This window comes from Artemia sp. Qi Xiang Cuo, chromosome 19 (assembly GCF_049724085.1).
Source record: "Artemia sp. Qi Xiang Cuo chromosome 19, ASM4972408v1, whole genome shotgun sequence".
In the NCBI taxonomy this organism is placed as follows: Eukaryota; Metazoa; Arthropoda; class Branchiopoda; order Anostraca; family Artemiidae; genus Artemia; species Artemia sp. Qi Xiang Cuo.
The window spans coordinates 39,283,771-39,305,019 of NC_142812.1; the positions used below are offsets into that span (position 1 = coordinate 39,283,771).

Here is a 21,249-nt window from a genome sequence, read left to right on the forward strand (position 1 = left end):
TTTTGGGGTTGAAACAAACCTGAGAGCCTGGGAGCAGGGATTGTAATTTGTGCCCTGGGGCATTTAAGGTTTTTATGGAAGGGGTGGTTGTATAAACTTTAGAGGAGGCTTATTTGGTTAAAAATTGGAAGTTTTAGTTCTGAGTAAAAGTGATGGAGGGCAACTAGCTCCCCCCCAACTACTCCTCTTTTGACCAAACACATTTGATTGAAATTGTGAGATAGCCATTTTGCTCATAATGGTCTAAAGACCATATAACCATGTCTTCAGTTTTGACACAGCCCCCCAGAGTCTTGGGGCAAGGTTTGTAAGTTATACCCCAGGGGCATATAGGGTTTTTATAGAATGGGCGGTCATACAGACTTCAGATGGGGCTCATTTAATTTGAAATTGGAAGTTGTAGTGCCCTTATTAAAAGTTCTAGTTATCTTTTAAAAGTCAAAAAGCTTTATAGTTAATAGAGAGGAGAAGGGGCTTGTACAATAATTATCTGAGTGGTAGATCATGTGAAAACAAAAGGAATATAAAGAAAGTGGAGAAACCATTGAAATATGAACTAAGGTAAGGAGGTGTGAAGTGGAGACCATGGATAAAATTGCCAATAATCTGGAAGATGCAGGCAGATGGCATAATAGTAAAATATTGTACTGGCACATCAATAAATTGAGAAAGAGCAGTTAATCTGGACTTGTCCCAATTAAAGATAGGAATAGGGTCACAATTAGTGATAAGGAAAGAGTTAAAGAGGGATGGGCAGAATATTTTGAGAATTTGCTAAACCAAGATAGAGTTGCAGGAAAAGATATAGAGGAAACTGAAAAAGTTTGTGATACCTTGGATATGAAGGAAGATTTGTTTTGTGAGGAATAATTAACAACAGCACTAAAAGGATTAAAAAATAATAAGGCTCCAGGTGCTGATAGTGTGATAAATGTGTTTCTTGAATATGGTGGCTGTGAGGTTAATAATAAGTTACTGAAAATTATGAGTATGATTTTTTTGAAAAAGGGGAAGTACCTAACAATTTTAGGAAAATCCTAATTAAACCACTGTATAAGAAAGATGGTAAGAGTGAGTGTGGTAATTATTGAGGCATTAGTCTGGTCTCTGTAGGTAGCAGATTACTTAGTAATGTGATAGACTGAGAGATTCTGTAGACAAAGTTTTAAGAGAAGAACAGTGCAGTTTTAGAAAAGATAGAGAATATGTTGACCAAATTTTCACTCTTAGGTTAATAATAAGGAAGTGCGTAAGTTGTCAAACACCTTTGGTCCTCAGCTTTATAAGATTATGAGCAAGATTTTGATTCTGTTGATAGAAGAGTTTTTAGCAAAGGTCTTGTCCTTGTATGGTATACCACACAAATACATTAATGATTAGTGCTATGTACAAAAATAACACTGCTGCATGGACTTAGATTACGCTGATGATTTAAGCATCCTAGTTGAAAGTGTGAGCAAAATGAATGGACTTTTTGAGGTTTTGCAAGTTCAGGGTGCTCAAATAAGCTTGAAAATTAATGTTCAGAAGACTAAGTCACTAAGGCTAGGAATAGGTAAAGATGAAAAGTTGATGCTGACTAGCAAAAAGATTGATCAGGTGGGCAGTTGTACTTACCTTGGTAGCATTATTAGTAGCCCAAAGACAGTGGGAGCAGTGAAGATGTTAAAAGTGGAATAGCCAAGGCTTGGGTTTTTTTTTTCACAGTAAAATTTTTTTTTGGAAGAATAGGAAGATAAGTCTGTAAACCAAGATTAGAATCAACAACAACAGCAACCGTACAAGAAAATCGAAATATATTTTCTTGATTATTATCGCGTCTAATCAGTAGTTGTACCAAACCTATCCTGCTCAAGTCATCCTCAGGGCTATACTGTGGTGTTTATCCTTCCCATAGTATAGTGCAGACGGTTTGATATCATCTATTTTCCCTTCTTATTTTAGTTTTATATTTGTGTTTAAAGCTTTTTCCAATAGGCAATGTTCAGAAGTCCTCCAAAAAAAACGTCCCCCCAGATCCCAAATCAAATTCCATAGTGAAAGATACCCATCCTGGCTGGTCAAGCACATTATCTGAAAGTTCTAATGATGGCTCCGATTCGGAGAATAGGACAATGATAACTGTAGGTCCTAATGCAACCATAAATGATGATAATGGGTTTCAAGAGGTCCTCTCTAGAAGCTCTAAAAAAAGGAAAAAAATCTCCCCAATTAAAAGCATTTCCCCTCTCCCTGCCCAAGATCCTTCCTCCAAAAACTTACGAATTTACCTTAAAATTACTCCCAGTACCCCCTTTGAAATAAAAATGATCACTGCAATAAGAGTTGCAATTTTTAAATTGCTAAAATCAATGTTCTCTCTTAACATTAACCGTGATGGATCTCTGCTTATAGCTGTAGAAGATCAGAAATCAGCAGATACAATAATTAACCTTAAATCCCTTCTGAATATCCCAATTATTGCATCTAATTGGAACCCAAAACAATCACCAACAAAAATTGTAGTTTATAATGTTCCCCCAGAGATATCTACTCAGGAGTTAAAAGAAGGCCTCTCAGATAGGGCTGGAAACACAATCCCAGTTGAGGATGTTACCCAACTTGGAAAACCTAACTCTACTGGCCTAAAAACTAGTAGATCCTTCTTATTCACACTAAAGGATAAAATTGATATCCCAGAAAAATTATTCCTATTTGGGCAAATCAAACCACACAAAGAATACAAACCTAAGCCTATTCAGTGTCAGAAGTGTTTCAAACTGGGACACATGACAATCAAATGCAATGAAATTCTCCAAGAGTGTAGTAATTGTAAATCTTTCCATCCTAAAGAGCTGACAACTTGCAAAAACACCCAGCCTACATGCATCAATTGCAAAGGTCCACATGAATCTACAAATAAATCATTATGCCCTGCATACAAGAAAAGAGCTCTAACACTCCAAATATCAACAGAGAAGGCCATCCCATACCCCTTTGCAGCAATGGAAGCACATGCTGCCCAACAATACCAAATAAAGCCTGTAATGAAACCAACCAATACCCCAAAGTCAAATGCCCCAAATGCATCAAGCACCCCATATAAAACAACATCTTCTAAGCCCCCTAGCTCAAATCCCTATCAGAAGGAATCACCAAGCCAGCAAGCCTTGTTTTCCGGTGAGATGAGGCCAGCCTGGTCCTCCCTCCCAAGAAGAAACAAACCAGAAACACTACCTGGAATCAATCCCTTAACCAACAAACAGGATGCACTACCAAAAATGCAATCCCCAAATATATGCTTATTCATTCTAAACTGTAATGCAGTTCAGGCCATGAACATACATCAACTACAGAAAACAAAAATTATTGCAGAATTGGCAAAAATCTACATCCCAGATGATATGCTCATTCAAGCAAAAAAAGATCTTGCTTTACTTTTAACAAAGCTGAACATTGATACACAGTCATATGAAGAATAAATCAACAACACAACATTTATCAATACTCCAATGGAATGTAAGATCACTCACAGACAATAAGCTAAATGAACTAATATCATTTATGAATAATAATGCCATTAATATTGCTTGCCTCCAGGAAACTCATTTAACCCAAAATCAACAAATTAAGTCTCTGGGATACACTATCCTGAGAAAGGATAGATCTTCAGAGAGAAAAGGAGGTGGTGTAGCTTTATTAGTTAATAATAATATAAAATTTTGTGGCATCAATTTTCCAGATTTTGAAAATGATGTTGATGTAATTGGTATAAGTGTTTGGCTGAATAATTTAAAAACCTACATAATAAGCTTTTATAACCCTAATGGCCAAACTTCAGATGCCAAGGATTTCTTAAATTATATAAATAATTCTAATATCTTAAAAAACATCATTATTTGTGGTGATTTCAATGCCCACAGCCTTTTGTGGGGGAATAAACCAGCAAATAAAGCTGGTAAATTTATTGAGCATATGATTTCAAATAATAATGAATTAGCTGTTGCTACCCCTCCAAACCTAAATACATATTTTAACCCCAACAGTGCCAAATTCTCCACAATTGACCTACAAATTGTGTCTTTAAATTTTTTGAACAAAATTTACATAAATAAAATTGATAGTCTGTGTACAGACCACTTTGCTATAGTTTGCTCCCTAAATGAACCTGCTGAAACTTCTTCTCATACTTCCAAATATATCAATACTAAAGCAAATTGGTCTATTTTCCAAAATAAGCTAAATGATGAAATTACAAGTTTCACCCAAAGTTCATGCATTTCTAACACAACAGTTGACACACATGCTAAAGCCTTGACATCTTTACTAATAAATACAGCTAATCATGCTATCCCCAGGACAACACCTAAGAAAACATTCCCTAAACAAATTCCTAAAGCATGGTGGACAAATGAGTGCCTAAATAAATGGAAGATAAAAAAGGCAGCTAGGACAGAATTCATAAAAAAACCAACACCTACTACATATTTAAAAAAATTACAAGCAGAATCTAATCTAAAAAGGACTATAATAGATGCTAAATATAAATACTGGAATAATTTTGCAAATAATCTCTCCAGAGAAATGCATGAGCCAATTATACATAAAGTCATAAGCCACATATGTGGGAAAAAGACTTCTCCCAACCCACTCCTGTATGAGCTTATACATAATAATACCCATTATGACAATGATATTGAAAAGGCTAACCTATTTGCAACTCTTTTTGTTAATAAGCTAACATCAAACAATCAAAGCAATCTGTCCACAATTCCTATGAACCCTAGTTACCAACCACGCCCAGGATCCGAGTACATAACTAATCCATTTTCAATCCAGGAATTGAATAATGCAATACATCATATTAGGTCCAAAACTAGCAGCAGCTATGACAATATACACCCTACATGGATAAAGAATCTCACACCTTCATACAAACAAGAACTGCTAAATTGTTATAATCACGCTTGGGCATCCTCTAGGTTCCCCAATATATGGAAATGTTCGTCCCTCCTACCAATCCTAAAGAAAAATAAACCAAAAGATAACCCTGAGTCTTATAGGCCCATAATGATTACACCTGTGATGGGGAAAATAATGGAGAAAATGATTTATCACAGACTCCTCTGGTTTGTTGAGAAAAATAACATGATCCCACACACTCAAACTGGATTCAGGAAATACCACTCCTCAACAGATGCTTTCATTTTGCTAACAAATGCAATAAATTAATCTTTCTCAAAAAATAATATCCTAGTGGCAGCTTTCCTTGATTTTGAAGGAGCATATGACAATGTGAACCACCAAATCCTTTTAAATAAACTTGCAAACCTTGGAGTACCTCCCAAGCTAGTATCCTTTATTAAATCCTTCATAGAAGTGCGAAGTTTCATTGTTTGTGTTGGTTCAGCCTCTTCACCCCAAAAGACAATATCCAAAGGCCTACCTCAGGGAGCAGTCCTCAGTTGCCTCCTATTTGCCCTATATCTCTGGGACATGAACCTACCCCACACGAATCTACAATATGCTGATGATCTGGTGCTATGGTCATCTGGCAACACCTTTCAGATAGCACAGTCAAATCTGCAAAAGTCACTTTTCCAGTTTGAAAAATTCTCTCAACATTCAGATTTACCCATTGCACCCACCAAGTCAAAAATAATCCAATTTCACAGGAAGCGAAACCATGTTAATGCAAAACTAACTCTAAATAAAACAACTATTCCAGAAGATAATAATATTAATTACCTTGGTCTCATGCTTGACCAAAAACTTAATTTCCACCTCCACATTTCAAACACACTAAAAATATGTTATAGAAAAGCAAATATACTAAAAAGACTTCTTTCCACACCCTGGGGTTGTAAGGAGAAAACCTTACTCCAGTTTTATAAATCACATATAAGACCCCATATTGACTATGGGCTCATTGTCTATGGTGCATGTGCAAAGACCCAGATGCAAAAAATTGAAACAACACAAAATGATATAATACGTCTCATATTTGGTCTTAGGAAACCCACAAGCACCAAGTTTCTGCTTATGGAGAGTGGATTAACAACAATAAGGGAGAGACGTAGCTTACTCTTGATAAAACATCTTACAAAAATTGAATCAAATAGCTCACACACATTACATAATTGGTTAAGAAATCCAGCCATGTATAGAGGTATTGCAGATGAGTATGCCAATATTCAAAAGAAGTTCCCTGTACCAGCAAAGTCTATTGCACCTACTTTCCCCCAATCCCCTCCATGGAATTGGTCATTTCCCAAAATAAATACTGAATTTTCAAAATGGAATAAAGATTTAACCCCCATTGCTTTTGTTCAGAAAAAATTTGCAGAACTTAATACAATTACCTATAAAAATCACTTCCAAATATTTGTTGATGGGTCAAAAATGAATGAGAAGGTTGAAAGTGGTGTTTTCCTTCCTCACCTGAAAATTGCAATGGGCGAGAGATTATTTAATAATTTATCTATAATGTCTGCTGAGTTAAATGCCATAATCATGGCATTAGAACACCTTAAGCAAAACCAATCTTTGATTGAAAATTCGAATAATATTATCATCTATTCCGAGTCTTTATCAAGCCTTGAGTTGCTGGCCTCAGCTCCTCAATATAAGTTGGACATTGACACTTATCATTGTCTCAGTATTAGTGATAATCTTGCTTCAAGTGTCATAAAAACTTACTTTCAGTACATTCATATACACTCTGGCATAAGTTTTAATAATCAGGTTTATTAAATAGAAAAAAATGATATAAATATTGACCAGACAAGTGGGAGACCAATCCCAATTAGAGATATTTACCGATGGAGGCTATCAGATATTAATTTTAATAAGATTAATCCTATCATTTCCCCCTTTCCCAATAAGTATCTTTCTAAAATTTATCATAGAATTCGTTCTGGAACAAATGGACTAAATTTCCTTGCATTCTCATATAAGCTTTCTAATTCAAGTGGTTCAATTCCCCTGTCCCCTCTTTGCAGGCATTGTAATATGAATAATGAAACAATTGACCATTGCCTATTTGAATGTAATATGCTGACGTCTGCACAACATACCTTGCTTTCTAAACTGTTAAAATACTTCAAACACCACAAAATCCCACTATCAGCCAAGAGCCTAGCCAACTATACCTGCACACAGAGTATAGAAATCGACATCTATCATCTTATATTTGAACTCCTAGAGTCGAAAGATCTGCTGAAAGATATCTGAATATATCTAATAAATATGAGGCAATCAAGCCAGTAGCTCTGTAGCCCACAGAGTGAAGCAAAAGGAAAAGGGCTAAATAGTTTTACTGAAAATCCCACCTGCTGTTAAATAGAAGAGAAAGAAGAAGAATCTTAGAAGCTACAGTGATGACAGTGGTCAAATATGGCTCTGAAGCATGGGTGCTCTGAAAAGCAGATGAAGATTTGCCAGATGTTTTCCAGAGAAATTGCCTACAGATTGTTCTGGGTACCTGGGTGACTGACTGTATTTAAAACAGTAGACTGTACAAAAAATGTGGTTCAATCTTGCTTTCTAGAGCTATAAGCAAAGAAAGGTTGAGATGTCTAGGGCACATTGTGCAGATGGAGGATGACAGATTGTCCTTTTTGGCCACTCATTTAGGGCTAAATGGAGAGCAAGTTGTCCTTGTCTGGGATGGGAGGATGTCATAAAGAAAGATTTAAAGGAAATTGGAAGTTCCTGGGAGGGTATAAAAAGGGAGGCTTTGAGTAGATTGGAATGGAGGAGGAGCATGCATAGCTGTTTTGGCCTTAGGCGGCTTGGTGCTGTGGTGAGTTGATAGAAGTAGTAGTTGTAGACTAAGAGTCAAAAGTGTTGGAGGGCCCCTAGCCCATCCCCCCTAACTACCCCTCTTTTCACCAAACACATCTGTTTGGAATTGTGACATAGCCATTTTGTTCAAAATAGTCTAAAGAACATAGAATAATGCCTTCAGTGTTGACACAGCCACTTAGAGCCCTGGGGCAAGGATTGTAAGTTGTGCCCTGGGGACATATAAGGCTTTTGTGGAATGGGTGGCTATATAAACTTCAGATGGGGCTCATTTGATTTGAAATTGGAAGTTACAGTGCCTTTTTTAAGAATCCAAAGTGATTTGAGAGCAACTGCCCTCCTCCCTCCATGCCCATCATTTCCCCAAACACACTCAATATAAATTTTGAGATAGCTAAGTTATATCCTGGGGGAATATAAGATTTTTATAGAAAGCGTGGTTGTATATACTTTGGAATTGGCTCATTTGATTGGTAATCAGTAGTTCTAGTGCTCTTTTTAAGAGTCAAACTGTTCAGAGGGCAGCGCCCCCATGTCATGTTTTCTGAAAATGTATCAAATAGACATTTTGAGATAGCCATTTTGTTCAAAATAGTCCGAAGATCATGTAACAAGGCTTTTGGGGTTGGTACAAATCACCAGAGAATGGGGGCAAGGGTTGTAAATTGTGCCCTTGGGGCATATAAGGTTTTTATGGAATGGGTGGTTGTATAAACTTCAGATGGGGTTCATTTGATTTGAAATTGTAAATTATAGTGCCCCTTTTAAGAGTCAAAAGTTATTTGAGAGCAACTGCCCCCCTCCCTCCATGCCCATCATTTCTCCAAACACGCTCAATCAAAATTTTGAGATAGCTAATTTGTTCAGGTGTGTGTGTGTGTGTCTGTGTGGAGGATCTGGAAACTATGTCTTTGAGTAGGACCCCCCCCCCACACACACATACACAGCCCTCAGGGCAAGGGTTATAAGTTATACCCTGGGGGAATATAAGATTTTTATAGAAAGGGTGGTTGTATATACTTTGGAATTGGCTCATTTGATTGGTAATCAGAAGTTCTAGTGCTCTTTTTAAGAGTCAAACTGATCAGAGCGCAGCTCCCCCTCTCCACATCATGTTTTCTCAAAATGTATCAAATAGACATTTTGAGATAGCCATATTATTCAAAATAGTCCAAAGACCATGTAACAAGGCTTTTGAGGCTGATACAAACCGCCAGAGTATGGGGGCAAAGGTTGTAAGTTATACCCTGGGTGAATATAAGATTTTTATAGAAAGGGCGGTTGTATATACTTTGGAATTGGCTCATTTGATTGGTACGGTAATCAGAAGTTCTAGTGCTCTTTTTAACAGTCAAACTGATCAGAGGGTAGCCCCTCCCACGTCATGTTTTCTCAAAATATATCAAATAGACATTTTGAGATAGCCGTTTTACTCAAAATAGTCCAAAGATCATGTAACAAGGCTTTTGGGGTTGATACAAACCACCAGAGCATGAGGGCAAGGGTTGTAAGTTGTGCCCTGGGGGTATTTATGGTTTTTATGGAAGGGATGGTTGTATAAACTTGAGAGCTGGCTCATTTGGTTGCAGCCCCCCCCCCACACACACACATCATGTTTTCTCAAAATGTATCAAATAGACATTTTTAGATAGCCATTTTATTCAAAATAGTCCAAAGATCATTTAACAAGGCTCTTGGGGTTGGTACAAACCGTCAGAGCATGGGGGCAAGGGTTGTAAGTTGTGCCCTGTGGGTGTCTATGGTTTTTATGGAATGGCTGGTTATATAAACTTGTGATGGGGCTCAGGGGATGGAAGGGATGGTTGTATAAACTTTAGAAGTTGTATAAACTTGTATAAACTTTCATTTCGTTGTAAATTGGAAGTTCTAGTTTCCTTTCAAAAGTCAAAAGTGATGAAGGTCAACTAACCCCCTTCCCAACTACCCATCTTTTTACCAAACTTTTCTGATTTAAATTGTGAGTTAGCCATTTTGTTCAAAATAGTCCAAAGAACATATAACAATGCATCCAGGGTTGACACAGAGCCCTGAAGCAAGGGCTGTAAATTATACCCTGGGGCACATAAGTTTTTAATGGAATTGGTGGCCATATAAAATTCAGATGGGGTTCATTGGATTTGAAATTTGAAGTTATAGTGTCCTTCTTAAAATTCAAAGTGATATGAGAGCCATAAGACCCCCCCCCACACCCATCATTTCCCAAAACAAGTATCCAAATAAAATTTTAAGACACCTATTTTTTCAGTTTCGTTGAAAATTTCAGTAATTATGCATTAGAGGATGTCAACCCCCACCCAAGGCCTCAGGGCAAGGGCTGTAAATTTGGCAATTTGCTCATTGTTCACATGTAGTATGTGTCATTGAGATAAGGTATGCATGTTTGGCTTCTACTTTCCCAAAATATGAAGGGCATTAAGATGAGTCTTTCAGGGAATGCTGAACTAAATCAAAACATGTCATGTGCATATGGGTTGTCAAAAGGGTGTAACTCAGGATGACTGAATATATTAATTTGGAACTTTCAGGAATGGCAAGGGAGATGGACCAATAAGGCAATATTTGCATGCTACTACTATTACAGCTACCACTGCTTCTAATGCTATCACAACTACTGCCACTAGTATCATTGAAACTACTTCTTCTGTAGCAAGTACTACTAAGGCCGAGGATATTGAAATAAACATAAAAGGAAACATTGACGAGAAATTTAAACTAAATAAAAAAATACTATGTATATACAGATTGCTGATACAGGCCTACCAGCAATATTTTTGAGATGGCTTATTGTATCAAAAGGAAACTGCTGGAGCATCAAGAGTGGGATTTTCAGTAGACCAAAAGGCAAAATGTCCCTGCTACTACTGCTTTTAGTACTGCTGCTGCTGCTGTTACTACTACTAATAATAGTACCCTATTACTGCTACTACCACTACAACTATGATAATGATAGTGAATTTTTGTCACTGTGTTTTTATCCAGTGACATACCATAACAAGGAGGTTTGCTATTTTGTAACAATTTGTTTGCCCAATTTGTAACAGTAACTGCAAGGTAGGCATGGCCCATAGAGCAGTGATGGGAGTTCACTGAAATTAAGGGGAATAGGCAAAAGTATATTTTTCATGACCTATGTTTTTTTGTGATCTTTCATGATCTAGGAGGACATTTAAACTGTTTAAATTTTTATTTCGATAAAGATACCAAAAAAATATCCAGACTATAAGAAAAGGAAACGATCAAAAATGGGGTTTTTAAGGCCAAATAAGAATACTGAATAAACAAACAAAGCAAATATTTCAAGAGGACAACTCTTCTCTTCTTCAGCACAAAACGAAATATTAAAATCCAGACTGATCTTTTTTCAAAATTCACCCCCTCCCCCCAAATTGACACCAATTCTATAATGACCATTCTTCAGTGGTAAAAATACTGATTCCCCCACATAACACTAACTTTGAATAGAGTATGCAAGAGTGGTAGGTATAACAAGCAGTATTGACCTCCTAGAAGGACACTTATGTGATTCAGTCTGCATCAGTGGATAGTTGAATGGTATGGACAGTCTTATTCATGTCTCCATGACTTGTCAAGTCTAGACTTGAAAGATGTAGTTGTAGGTGTAGTTACTATTTCAACTTGAAGCCTATTCTAGTTCTTGACAACATGCTCTGAAAATACACAAGTTCTTGACAACTTTCTGCATTTGTGTATTAACATGGACATTTTTACAACTTTTGTGAGTGACCTTTTGTACTTTGCATACTTGAATGTTTAGTAAAAACCAGGCTATTTGGCTGTATGTATACTTGTAAATCAGCATCATGTCCCCAGAATGGAATTTGGAGACAAGCATTAAAAGCTACAAGAGGTCCAGTCTCTTATTGCATGGGAGAATGTGTAGGCCTGCTAAACAATTTGTGGCATACCTTTGAACTCCTTCAATTAGGCTAATTTCATCCATACAGGGAGGTGAATTGAAATATGTCACAAAATTCAAAATAGCTCTGACTAGCCGAATAGAGCCTCAAGAAAACTATATAGGAGTAGCTAGTCATGGTGCATTTGAGAACACCAAGGCTTGAAATTGCTTGTTGTAAATTGCTGTGGAACATAATTTGTTCATTTATCTGTACTCCTAGATCTCTTTTTTTTTTTGGATTTTTCTTTAGTACTGAATATGACCTTAAATTGAGACCAGACATGATTTAGACTATGGGTTAAGGGGATTGTTGCTTCCAAAATGAAGAACACTGCCTTAATACATTGAATTCAAGTAGCCCATGTTTGGATTTTATAAAGGCAGACTTCATTGATTTGCAGGTCAAAACAGCTTGTAGTTATCAGCAATGAGCAATGCTGATAAGCAATGCTTATCAGCAATATCAGCAATGGCCTTCCCAAGGCCAGAACATAATTTGCACTTTACTGAAAAAATATAAATGTTTTTACTTTCATAACTTTGATAAATCAAATAATATTAAGATTTTGATTACTAAATATCAGTATATGTATATTAAACTGTCAATTCACATACATTTGTATTTTTTTCAGTAAAGTGCAAACTATGTTCTGGCCTTGGGAAGGCATAGGGGTTTTGAGCCCTACTCATGTTAGTTTCTGCTCGTTTTGAGTTTGATTTGGTTATTTATTGTAATTTCTGTTCGTTTTAGGTTTCATTTATTTTTTGATGCTGATATGTGGTAGTTTCATGCTTGCTAGATTATTTGATTTGATTATTTGCTCATTTTTGGTTTAATGGAGTTCTTCACTTTTCTTTGAAAAACTTGTTTTGTGGAAAAAGTTTTTTAATTAATTTCTGTTCGTTTTATATTGACATAGTCTTTTCAGGGGAAAAAAAAATAATTCTTTAAATTTTTTCTTTTTTTAAGATTTTGTGGTTTGGTCTTGTTTTTATATGCTGGAGAACACTTATTATTAGTTTTTAGCAACGTACACCCTTTTAAAAATCTTAATATAATTAGTAATGTATAATTTAGTTTAATACCTCCCCTAAACCACCTGAAATAGAAAACTTGATACCATTTGAAAAAAAATCTGTTTACTTTCTTTGGTAGCTTGACTACACTTATGCTATTTTGATTTGGTTAAATTTTAAGAGCAGAAATAGTCCCGAAAGTTTGAACATAATACTTTCAGTCGTTCTTGGGATACTGCTGAGATGCCTTATTGCGAATTAGCATTGACCCAGTGCATTTTGATTTAATCTTAAGGCAACATTTAGTTCTTAAACATAATTGGCCAATGGGAGGGTAGGCGTTGGAGGGGGACTAGTTGCCCTTAAATCACTTACGACTATTAAAAATGGCATTAGTCCTTTCTATTTTCAATCGAGTGAGCCCTTTTCGAAGTTCCTACAACAACTCCTTCAATACGAATTGCCCTAGTATTAAAAAAAAAAAAAAAAAAAAAAAAAAATAATACATTGTACCCAGATCAATCTTAACTATAAAAATATCAAGCCTTCCAATCACTTTCGACAATTAAAAAGGGCACTAGCGCTTTCAATTTCCAATTGAATGAGCCCTTTTTGAGTTTCTATGACAACGCTATCTATAAACGCCATATATGCCGCCAGGGCTTAACTTACAGCCCTTGCCCTGAGGGCTGTGAGGGGGTTGTCATCCTCAAAGACTCAATTTCCAGAATTTTTAACTACGTTAAACAAAACGGCTCAAAATATCAAAATTTTGATTGGATGTGTTTGGGGAAATGGTGGGTGTGAGAGGAGGCTTAGTTACCCTTCAATCACTTTTGACTATTAAAAAGGGCACTGGCCCTTTCAATTTCCAATCAAATGAGCGCTTTTGAAGTTTCTACGACAAAACTTTCTATAAAAACCTTATATACCCCCCCGGGCATAACTTACAACCCTTTCCCTGAGGATTGTGGAGGGGAGGGGGGGAGGTTTGTCATCCACAAAAAAATAATTTCCAGAACTTTCAACTTCGTCGAACAAAATGAATATCTCAAAATCTTGATTGGATGTGTTTGGGAAAATAGTTGCCGTGAGAGGGGGGTTAGTTGCTTTTCAAACACTTTTGACTATTATAAAGAGCTCAAGCCCTTTCAAATTCAAATCAAATGAACTCCTTTCAAAGCTTCTACGACAAATATTTCTAGAAAAATCTCATATGCCCCCAGGGCATAACTTACAACCCTTGCCTTGAGGGCTTGGGGGGGGGGGATTGTCATCTGCAAAGACATAATTTCCAGAACTTTTAACAATATAGAAAAAATTGCTATCTCAAAATTTTGATTGTATGTGTTTGGGGAAATGGTGGGCGTGAGAGGGGGGGTTTAGTTACCCTTCAATTACTTTTGACTATTCAAAAGGGCACTAGCCATTTCAACTTCCAATCGAATAAGCCCTTTTTGAAGTTTCTATTACAATGCTTTGTCTGAAAACCTTATACGCTCTGAGAGTATACCCTGCAACCCTTTATCTAAGGGCTGCGGGGGGTTGTCATCCTTAAACACATAGCTTGAAGATCTTTTAACTACATTGAACAAAATGGCATTCTAAAAATTTTTATTGGATGTGTTTGGGGAAAAGGTGGGCGTGAGTGGGGGGCTAGTTGTCCTCCAATCACTTTCGACTATCAAAAAGGGCACTAGCCCTTTGAATTTCCAATCGAATGCACCCTTTTTCAAGTTTCTACGACAAAGCTTTCAGTAAAAACCTTATATGCCCCCAGGGCTTAATTTTTCACCCTTGCCCCGAGAGCTCTGAGGGGGAGGGGTTGTTATCCTCAAAGACCTAATTTCCAGAACTTACAACTACATTGAACAAAATGGCTATCTCAAAATTTTGGTTGGATGTGTTTGGATAAATAGTGAGTGTGAGAGGGGATTTTGTTGCCCTCCAATCACTTTTGACTATGAAAAATGGCACTAGCCCTTTGAATTGCCAATCGAATGAGCCCTTTTTCAAGTTTGTATGACAAAGCTTTCAATAAAAACCTTATATGCCCCAAGGGCATAACTTATAACCCTTGCCCTGAAGACTGAGGGGGGAGTGTCCTGCTCAAAGATATAATTTCCAGAACTTTCAACTATCTTGAACAAAATGGCTATCTCAAAATTTTGATTGGATGTGTTTGGGGAAATGGTGGGCAAGGAAGGGTGTTAGTTGCCTTCCAATCACTTTCGACTATTAAAAAGGGCACTAGCCATTTCAATTTCCAATCGAATGAGCCCTTTTGGAAGTTTCTACGACAATGCTTTCTATAAGAACCTTTTATGCCCCCACGGTATAACTTACAACCCTTGCCCTGAGGAGTGTGGGGGAGTGTCCTCCTCAAAAACATAATTTCTATCTGGAAATCAACTACGCTGAATAAATGGCTATCTCAAATTTTGATTGGATGTGTTTTGGGAAATGGTGGACGAGGAAGGGGTGTTAGTTGCCTTTTGATGACTTTCAACTATTAAAAAGGGCACAAGCCACTCCAATTTCCAATTGAATGAGCCCTTTTCGAAGTTTCTACGACAACTTCTTCAATACAAAGTGCCCTGGTCTAAAGGAAAAAAAAATATTAACATTGTGCCAACATCGTTCTTGTGTGCCCCCAGGGCATAATTTAAAGCCCTTGCCCTGAGGGCTGTGGGGGAGTGTCCTCCTCAAAAACAAAAATTATATCTGGAAATCAACTACGCTGAAAAAAATGGCTATCTCATTTGTTTAGAACCATGTAAACATTGCCTAGAAATGGGCCATAATGTGGCAAAAGACTAAAAACTAGTAAAACTCAATAAAATGTAGGCTACATATAAAAAGTTAAAAGGGCCATTAAAAACAGAGAAAGGAAGGAAAACGAGCACCCATATACAAAACTTGGGCAAAACCTGTGCAAGTTATAGAAAGAGAGAAACTAGCAGGATATTTTGTAAATTTTTTCTGTAATGTAAAGGGAATATTTTTTCCACATCTGGATGTATAGCAGTGAACAGGAACAAGGTAGGAACAGGCTGAAAAACAGCCCAAGGCATGCTGAATCTGGTGGTAGAATCTAGCTCAGATCAAATTGTACTCTCAGTTTGCACAGCTGTATTTGACAGAGTAGTCTGAAGGCTTCCTACTGCTTATGTCATCACTGACATTATAGCATAGATAATTGCTACATGATGGAGTTAAGTAATAAACCTATGAGTGGATTTACACTATTTGAGACAATGAAATTTATTCATTTTTCCAAGAAGGTTGTTCTTTGAGTAAGATACTTTCAAATAGTCAAACACATTCATGACCCATATCCATCACAAAGTGATGCTTTTCAGTCTTCCCTGCAGAACAGGCATCTATGAATATTTTTCAGGGGGCTCTCCCTAGGATGCTTTGATTTTTGTGGAATTTCAGGTGCACTGGTTTTCTGTGTTTTTTAAGGGACTTTTACTTTCCAACTAGGATAATCTCCAAGCTCAGGATATCATGACAGAATGATAATTCAATTTGATTTACGTAGTTTACAATACACGATATAATCTAAAGTGTATTTATTGTAAAATAGGATTACAGTACATTGTAGCTAGTAATCTAACTCGAACATTTTATTTGGTCAACCACAAGTAAATCTTTAAGTGTGTCTGCGTGAAAGCATAAAGTAAGAAATTTCAGCCAAAGTTGGCTGCCATGTTATTGCGTCATGCCTGCCGTAAACAACCTTGTGTTTACCTCTGTGAAAATGTGTTCATTTTTTTGGGTCCAACCTGCAGTACCTCTTTTAATATGCCTAGATTTCGAAAAGAGCCTTCAATTTTCTTTATTGTTTACCTAATACATTTCTGTCAATTAAAAATTTAAGTTACGATTTTATTTCAGGAAACAGAATAAAATGGCAGATCGGAGAAAGCTTCCAATTTTATCAGGAATAAATTCAAAGAATTTTGAGTCTGAAGAAAGGAAACTCACTCAACAACTATTTGGAACAATCCATTTTCAAAATGAAGAAGACCAAATAGAATCAGAGATAGTTGAAAAAGAAGAATCTGTTGAAACAGTAGAGAAGAAACCTCTGAAGAGAAAACCAGTTTGGATTGATGAGGATGACATAGATATTAAGTAATATGTTTTTCAAAGCTGATGCATGTTTTTAAATATGCTGCACATAGACCCTCCTCTCCCAGCTAATATCAGTCCAAAGTGCACATATCCTCTGGAAAATTAGAAAAACACTTAGAAAAAGTGCACTCAACTGCTGTCTTGACTTCCCACCTCTCGAGAAAAATATTTTATCCCTACCTTCAAGGGTATGAAACAAGGAAAAAAAAAGAATATAATAGATGAAAAATAAAATAAAATAGGTAAGAAAAACGAGGATTTTGTCAGCCAGTAGCAAAATATGAATCTTGTAGACTAAGAAAAGATTTTTAATTCGTGTAGAAAAGATACCTCCTTTCGCTTTCTCTTTCTCGTTTTTTTTAGTATCTTTTCTCTTCTTATAGAGTTTACTTCAAAAGGTTAGATTTTTTTTTGTTTTGTTTTTACTGAGCACTGAGGATGACTTGGCGGAGGTCCTTGTCGAAATATTTGCTTTTTTTTTTGTTTTCATATTTTTCTACTGGCTGACAAAATCCTCATTTTTCTCACCTATTTGATTTGATTTTTCATTTATTATATCCTTTCTTTTCCTTGTTTCATACGTCATGTGTAGCCAGTGGGGCCTTAGAGTGTATTTACCTTCAAGGGTCAAACTTATGTTTAACCATACCTATATGGTAAATCTACACATTTATGGTATGGGATGCCTTTTCCTCTTCCCATATCATTGATCAAAGGGTCTTCTAGAAATGGCCTAAAACTCTTAATCAAAATCTTACTCTTTGGAAAATCTTAATCCCCCCCTGTCCTTTACTTGTTCTAGGTATGAATAAATTTGTGGTTATTTTGAATTTTTTTGAGCAAATTGCTCATGAGTTCTGTCAAAATTTTGAACAAAATTGATCCTTATTCTGAGTTAAAAAATTGTAAACATCTTCACAACTTCCACAGTATTTTTTATTAACCAAATAAAAACCATTAAAGACTTGGGTGACCCAACAGTCAAATCAATTCACTAATTATATTAGAACCCAAAGGTATTGAAAGAAGTATCAGGTGATAGTAAAAAGGACAGAAAACCCGAGAATTTAAACATAATGCCCAGAAGAAAGCCAACCCCAAAATTTTGAATTTGTTATCAGTTATTTGTATGTTTGTAGATTTCTAATCTTGCTTTATTTTTTTTCAGCCCAACAATTTATTCTACAATTTATTCATCTGTAAAGTCACTGCTAGTGAGTCCAGGGCTACAACAAAGTGTCTAAAATCCATTGAAGGCCCCTGTTGGTCTTAAAATTGATGACTTCAGGTCCCTAAGGTCTCATTTTTTTTCCTTCAGCTTAAAGGTTGGGGCGGTTTTATCTATATTTGCGCCAAAGTTTGACTTTTTGCCACAATTCTTGAAGAAATAGTGGTCCAACAATTTATTCATCTGTAAAGTCACTGCTAGTGAGTCCAGGGCTTCAACAAAGTGTCTAAAATTCATTGAAGGCCCCTGTTGGTCTTAAAATTGACTTCAGGTCCCTAAGGTCTCATTTTTTTCCTTCAGCTTAAAGGTTGGGGCGGTTTTTTTCTATATTTTGTCCTAAATTTTGATTCTTGGAATTTATTTTTGCTTGTGTCAGACAAAAGATTTTTTTTTATAAGCTACAGCATTACTGCCTGGACCCCTTTGCCTCTGGAGTTAATAGGCTAGCAGGTAATATGGATCAGTTGCTTTTTATTAAGACAATAATTTTGCGTCTTCTGTCTGAACTTCCTTTTGTTGCATGTATAGAGGCAAGAAAAGTGCCATAGATTTATAATCAAGAGATTGGCTGTGAAGAAAAGTTTAAAGCAGTAAAGACACCATAAATAGTTCCTGGCTTATGGTATTTTAATCCGCCATTAGCGCTTTCAAAATACTATACACATGTAGAGAAAAACATAAAATTTTGATGGGCCCTTAATCAACTTTCTACAACCATCAGTAGTCTCTTGGCTCCGGTGAGAAAAAGGGACACACAGTGGCGGATCTAGAGGGTAGAGGGGGGTGAGGCCCCCCCCACCTAACGTAGTCTAAAGTAGTGTAGTTTACTTAATTAACGCAAGTTTGTTTTAATTAAATTTGCTCCTAACGCAAGTTTATCTGATCAACCTATTTTGCGCCCCCCCTAAAAAAATCCTGGATCTGCCCCTGGGGACACATCAGAGCTGCCTGTGCTAAAATACGGTTTTCTTTGGGTTTCGAGACAAGTGACTGTAAGACTTTGGAATTGGGTTATCGACCATTGCGGTTTAAATGGTATACTTTTTGTTTCGGTCTAATGCTATTTTCGAGGATCTGCAGACTTTTTTTTCCGAAATTAAATATATAAAAAAAAATTTTTCAACTAAAAGTAAGGATCATCATTAAAACTAAATCGAACAGAAATTATTCTATATACGAGGGGGGCTTCCCCTTCCTCAATCCTCGCTCTTTACGCCAAAGTTTGACTTTTTGACACAATTCTTGAAAAAATAGTGGTCAAACACAAGGGACCGTTGAATTTGAATGAGAAGTATTTATTAAAGAACTTTAAGACTTTAGCGTAAAGAGCGAGATTTGAGGAAAGGACAGCCCGCCTCCCTCTCATGTACCGAATGATTTCTGTTCATTTCAAATTTTAATGTTACTCTATACTTTCAGTTGAAAAAACTTGTTTTTTATTTCAAGTGTGCCTCCCCTTCGGGGGAAGTCACCCCATGATAAATTTCTCCGCGGCAAGTTTTTCCCCCGGAAAGCCCCCCGCCCCCCCGCCAGCTCAATCCTTGCGGAAAATTTCATAACTTACAGCCCTTTCCCAGAGGCTGTGGGGGTTATGTCATTCCTAGGGGCATGGCTGTTAGACCTTTCAACTATGCTGAACGAAATGGAACTTCCAGTATTTGTAGTTACTTAAAAAGGGCACTAGAACTTTGAATTTCCTTTTGAATGAGCCCTCTACCGATATTCTAGGATCATTGGTTCGATACGATTCCCCTGGTAAAAAAAAAAACAACCAACACACAGGCATCAATGATCTTTCTTCTGGCAAAAAATACAAAATTCTAAATTTTTGTAGATGGGAGCTTATAACCTCCACATGAAGATTCCTTAACTTTTTGTTTTTTTTTGTCTTTTTTTTGGGCGTAGGGGGTTCCTCCCTTTTTGGAAAATCATCCAAATTTTCTCAGGCTCGTAGCTTTTGAAAGGTAACATTAAACTTAATGTATTTTATATATTTGTAATCAAACAGTTCGTGGTAACGAACTGTAAGTAAGGGGCGACCCAGTTCAGTAGTAGCCGAAACTCTAAAAAACGGAAATTTGATACCAATAGATATATCAAAAGAATTGACTTTTTATGCTGATTTCAAATGTATAAATATCATTAAGTTTAGTCTTACCTATCGAAGGTTACAAGCATGAGAATATTTTCCTGATTTTCGAAAAAAGGGGGAAACACCCCCTAAAAGTCAAGGGATCTTAATGAAAATCACACCATCAGATTCAGCGTATCAGAGAAATCTACTGCTTAGGTTTCAAGCTCCTATTTGCAAAAAAGTGGAATTTTGTATTTTTTGCCAGAAGAAAGATCACGGATGCGTGTTTATTTGTTTTTTTTTCCAGGAATGGTCGTATCGACCCAGTGGTCCAAGAACATCGGGAGAGGGCTCATTCGAACGGAAATGAAAAGTTCTAGTGCCCCTTTTAAGTGACCAAGAAAATTGGAGGGCAACTAGGCCCCTGCCCTTTTTTTCCCAAAGTTCACCGATCAAAATTTTTAGATAGCCATTTTGTTCATCATAGTTGAAAGGGCCAATAGCTATGTCTTTGGGTATAACATAACCCCCCACTGCCTCAGGGGAAAGGGCTTTTAAGTTATAAAATTTGCCCACTGTTTACGCATAGTATTTGTTATTGGGGTGCATGCATACATTTTTGGACGGAGGGGGACAAATTGTCTGCTGGGGGTTTTTAGACGGGGAATTATCCATGGGGAGGAAAGTTTCAAGGGAGTGAACTTGCCAGGGGAAATTTTACACTCCGGGAATTTGCTAGAATTCTTAAACAAAGTTCTTTTTATACATATTGCTTTCTCTTTTCCTTCTCAATTTTATGCGCAGAGTGGTTAAGAGTAATTGTCCGGGGTAAATTTTCACCGGGATTGAATTGTCTAGAGGATATTTCCGTGGGGAAGTGGTTTCTCCGTGTAGGTGGGGCCAGATTTCCTGGGATTATTTAAAAAACGACCAGGAATTAAATAAAATTAAGTTTTTTCAACTGAAAGTAAGGAGCAACATTAAGCCCCCACGCCCATCATTTCCCCAAACACATCCAATCAAAATTTTGAGATAGCCATTTTGTTCAGTGTAGTTTATTTC

The 21,249-nt window shown here is 36.7% G+C and overlaps 1 protein-coding gene across 3 annotated transcripts in view; it reads left to right on the forward strand.

Annotated features, from left to right (window-relative positions):
* Nucleotides 1-21,249, forward strand: part of wcd (U3 small nucleolar RNA-associated protein 18 homolog wicked) — an 81,698-nt gene that overhangs the window by 4,896 nt on the left and 55,553 nt on the right. For all 3 annotated transcript variants that reach the window (XM_089105365.1, XM_089105364.1, XM_089105366.1), the window contains exon 2: nucleotides 16,646-16,885. In XM_089105365.1, coding sequence (XP_088961491.1) covers nucleotides 16,659-16,885 — 227 coding nt within the window. In that variant the 5' untranslated portion in view covers nucleotides 16,646-16,658. The remainder of the gene's footprint in view (nucleotides 1-16,645; nucleotides 16,886-21,249) is intronic.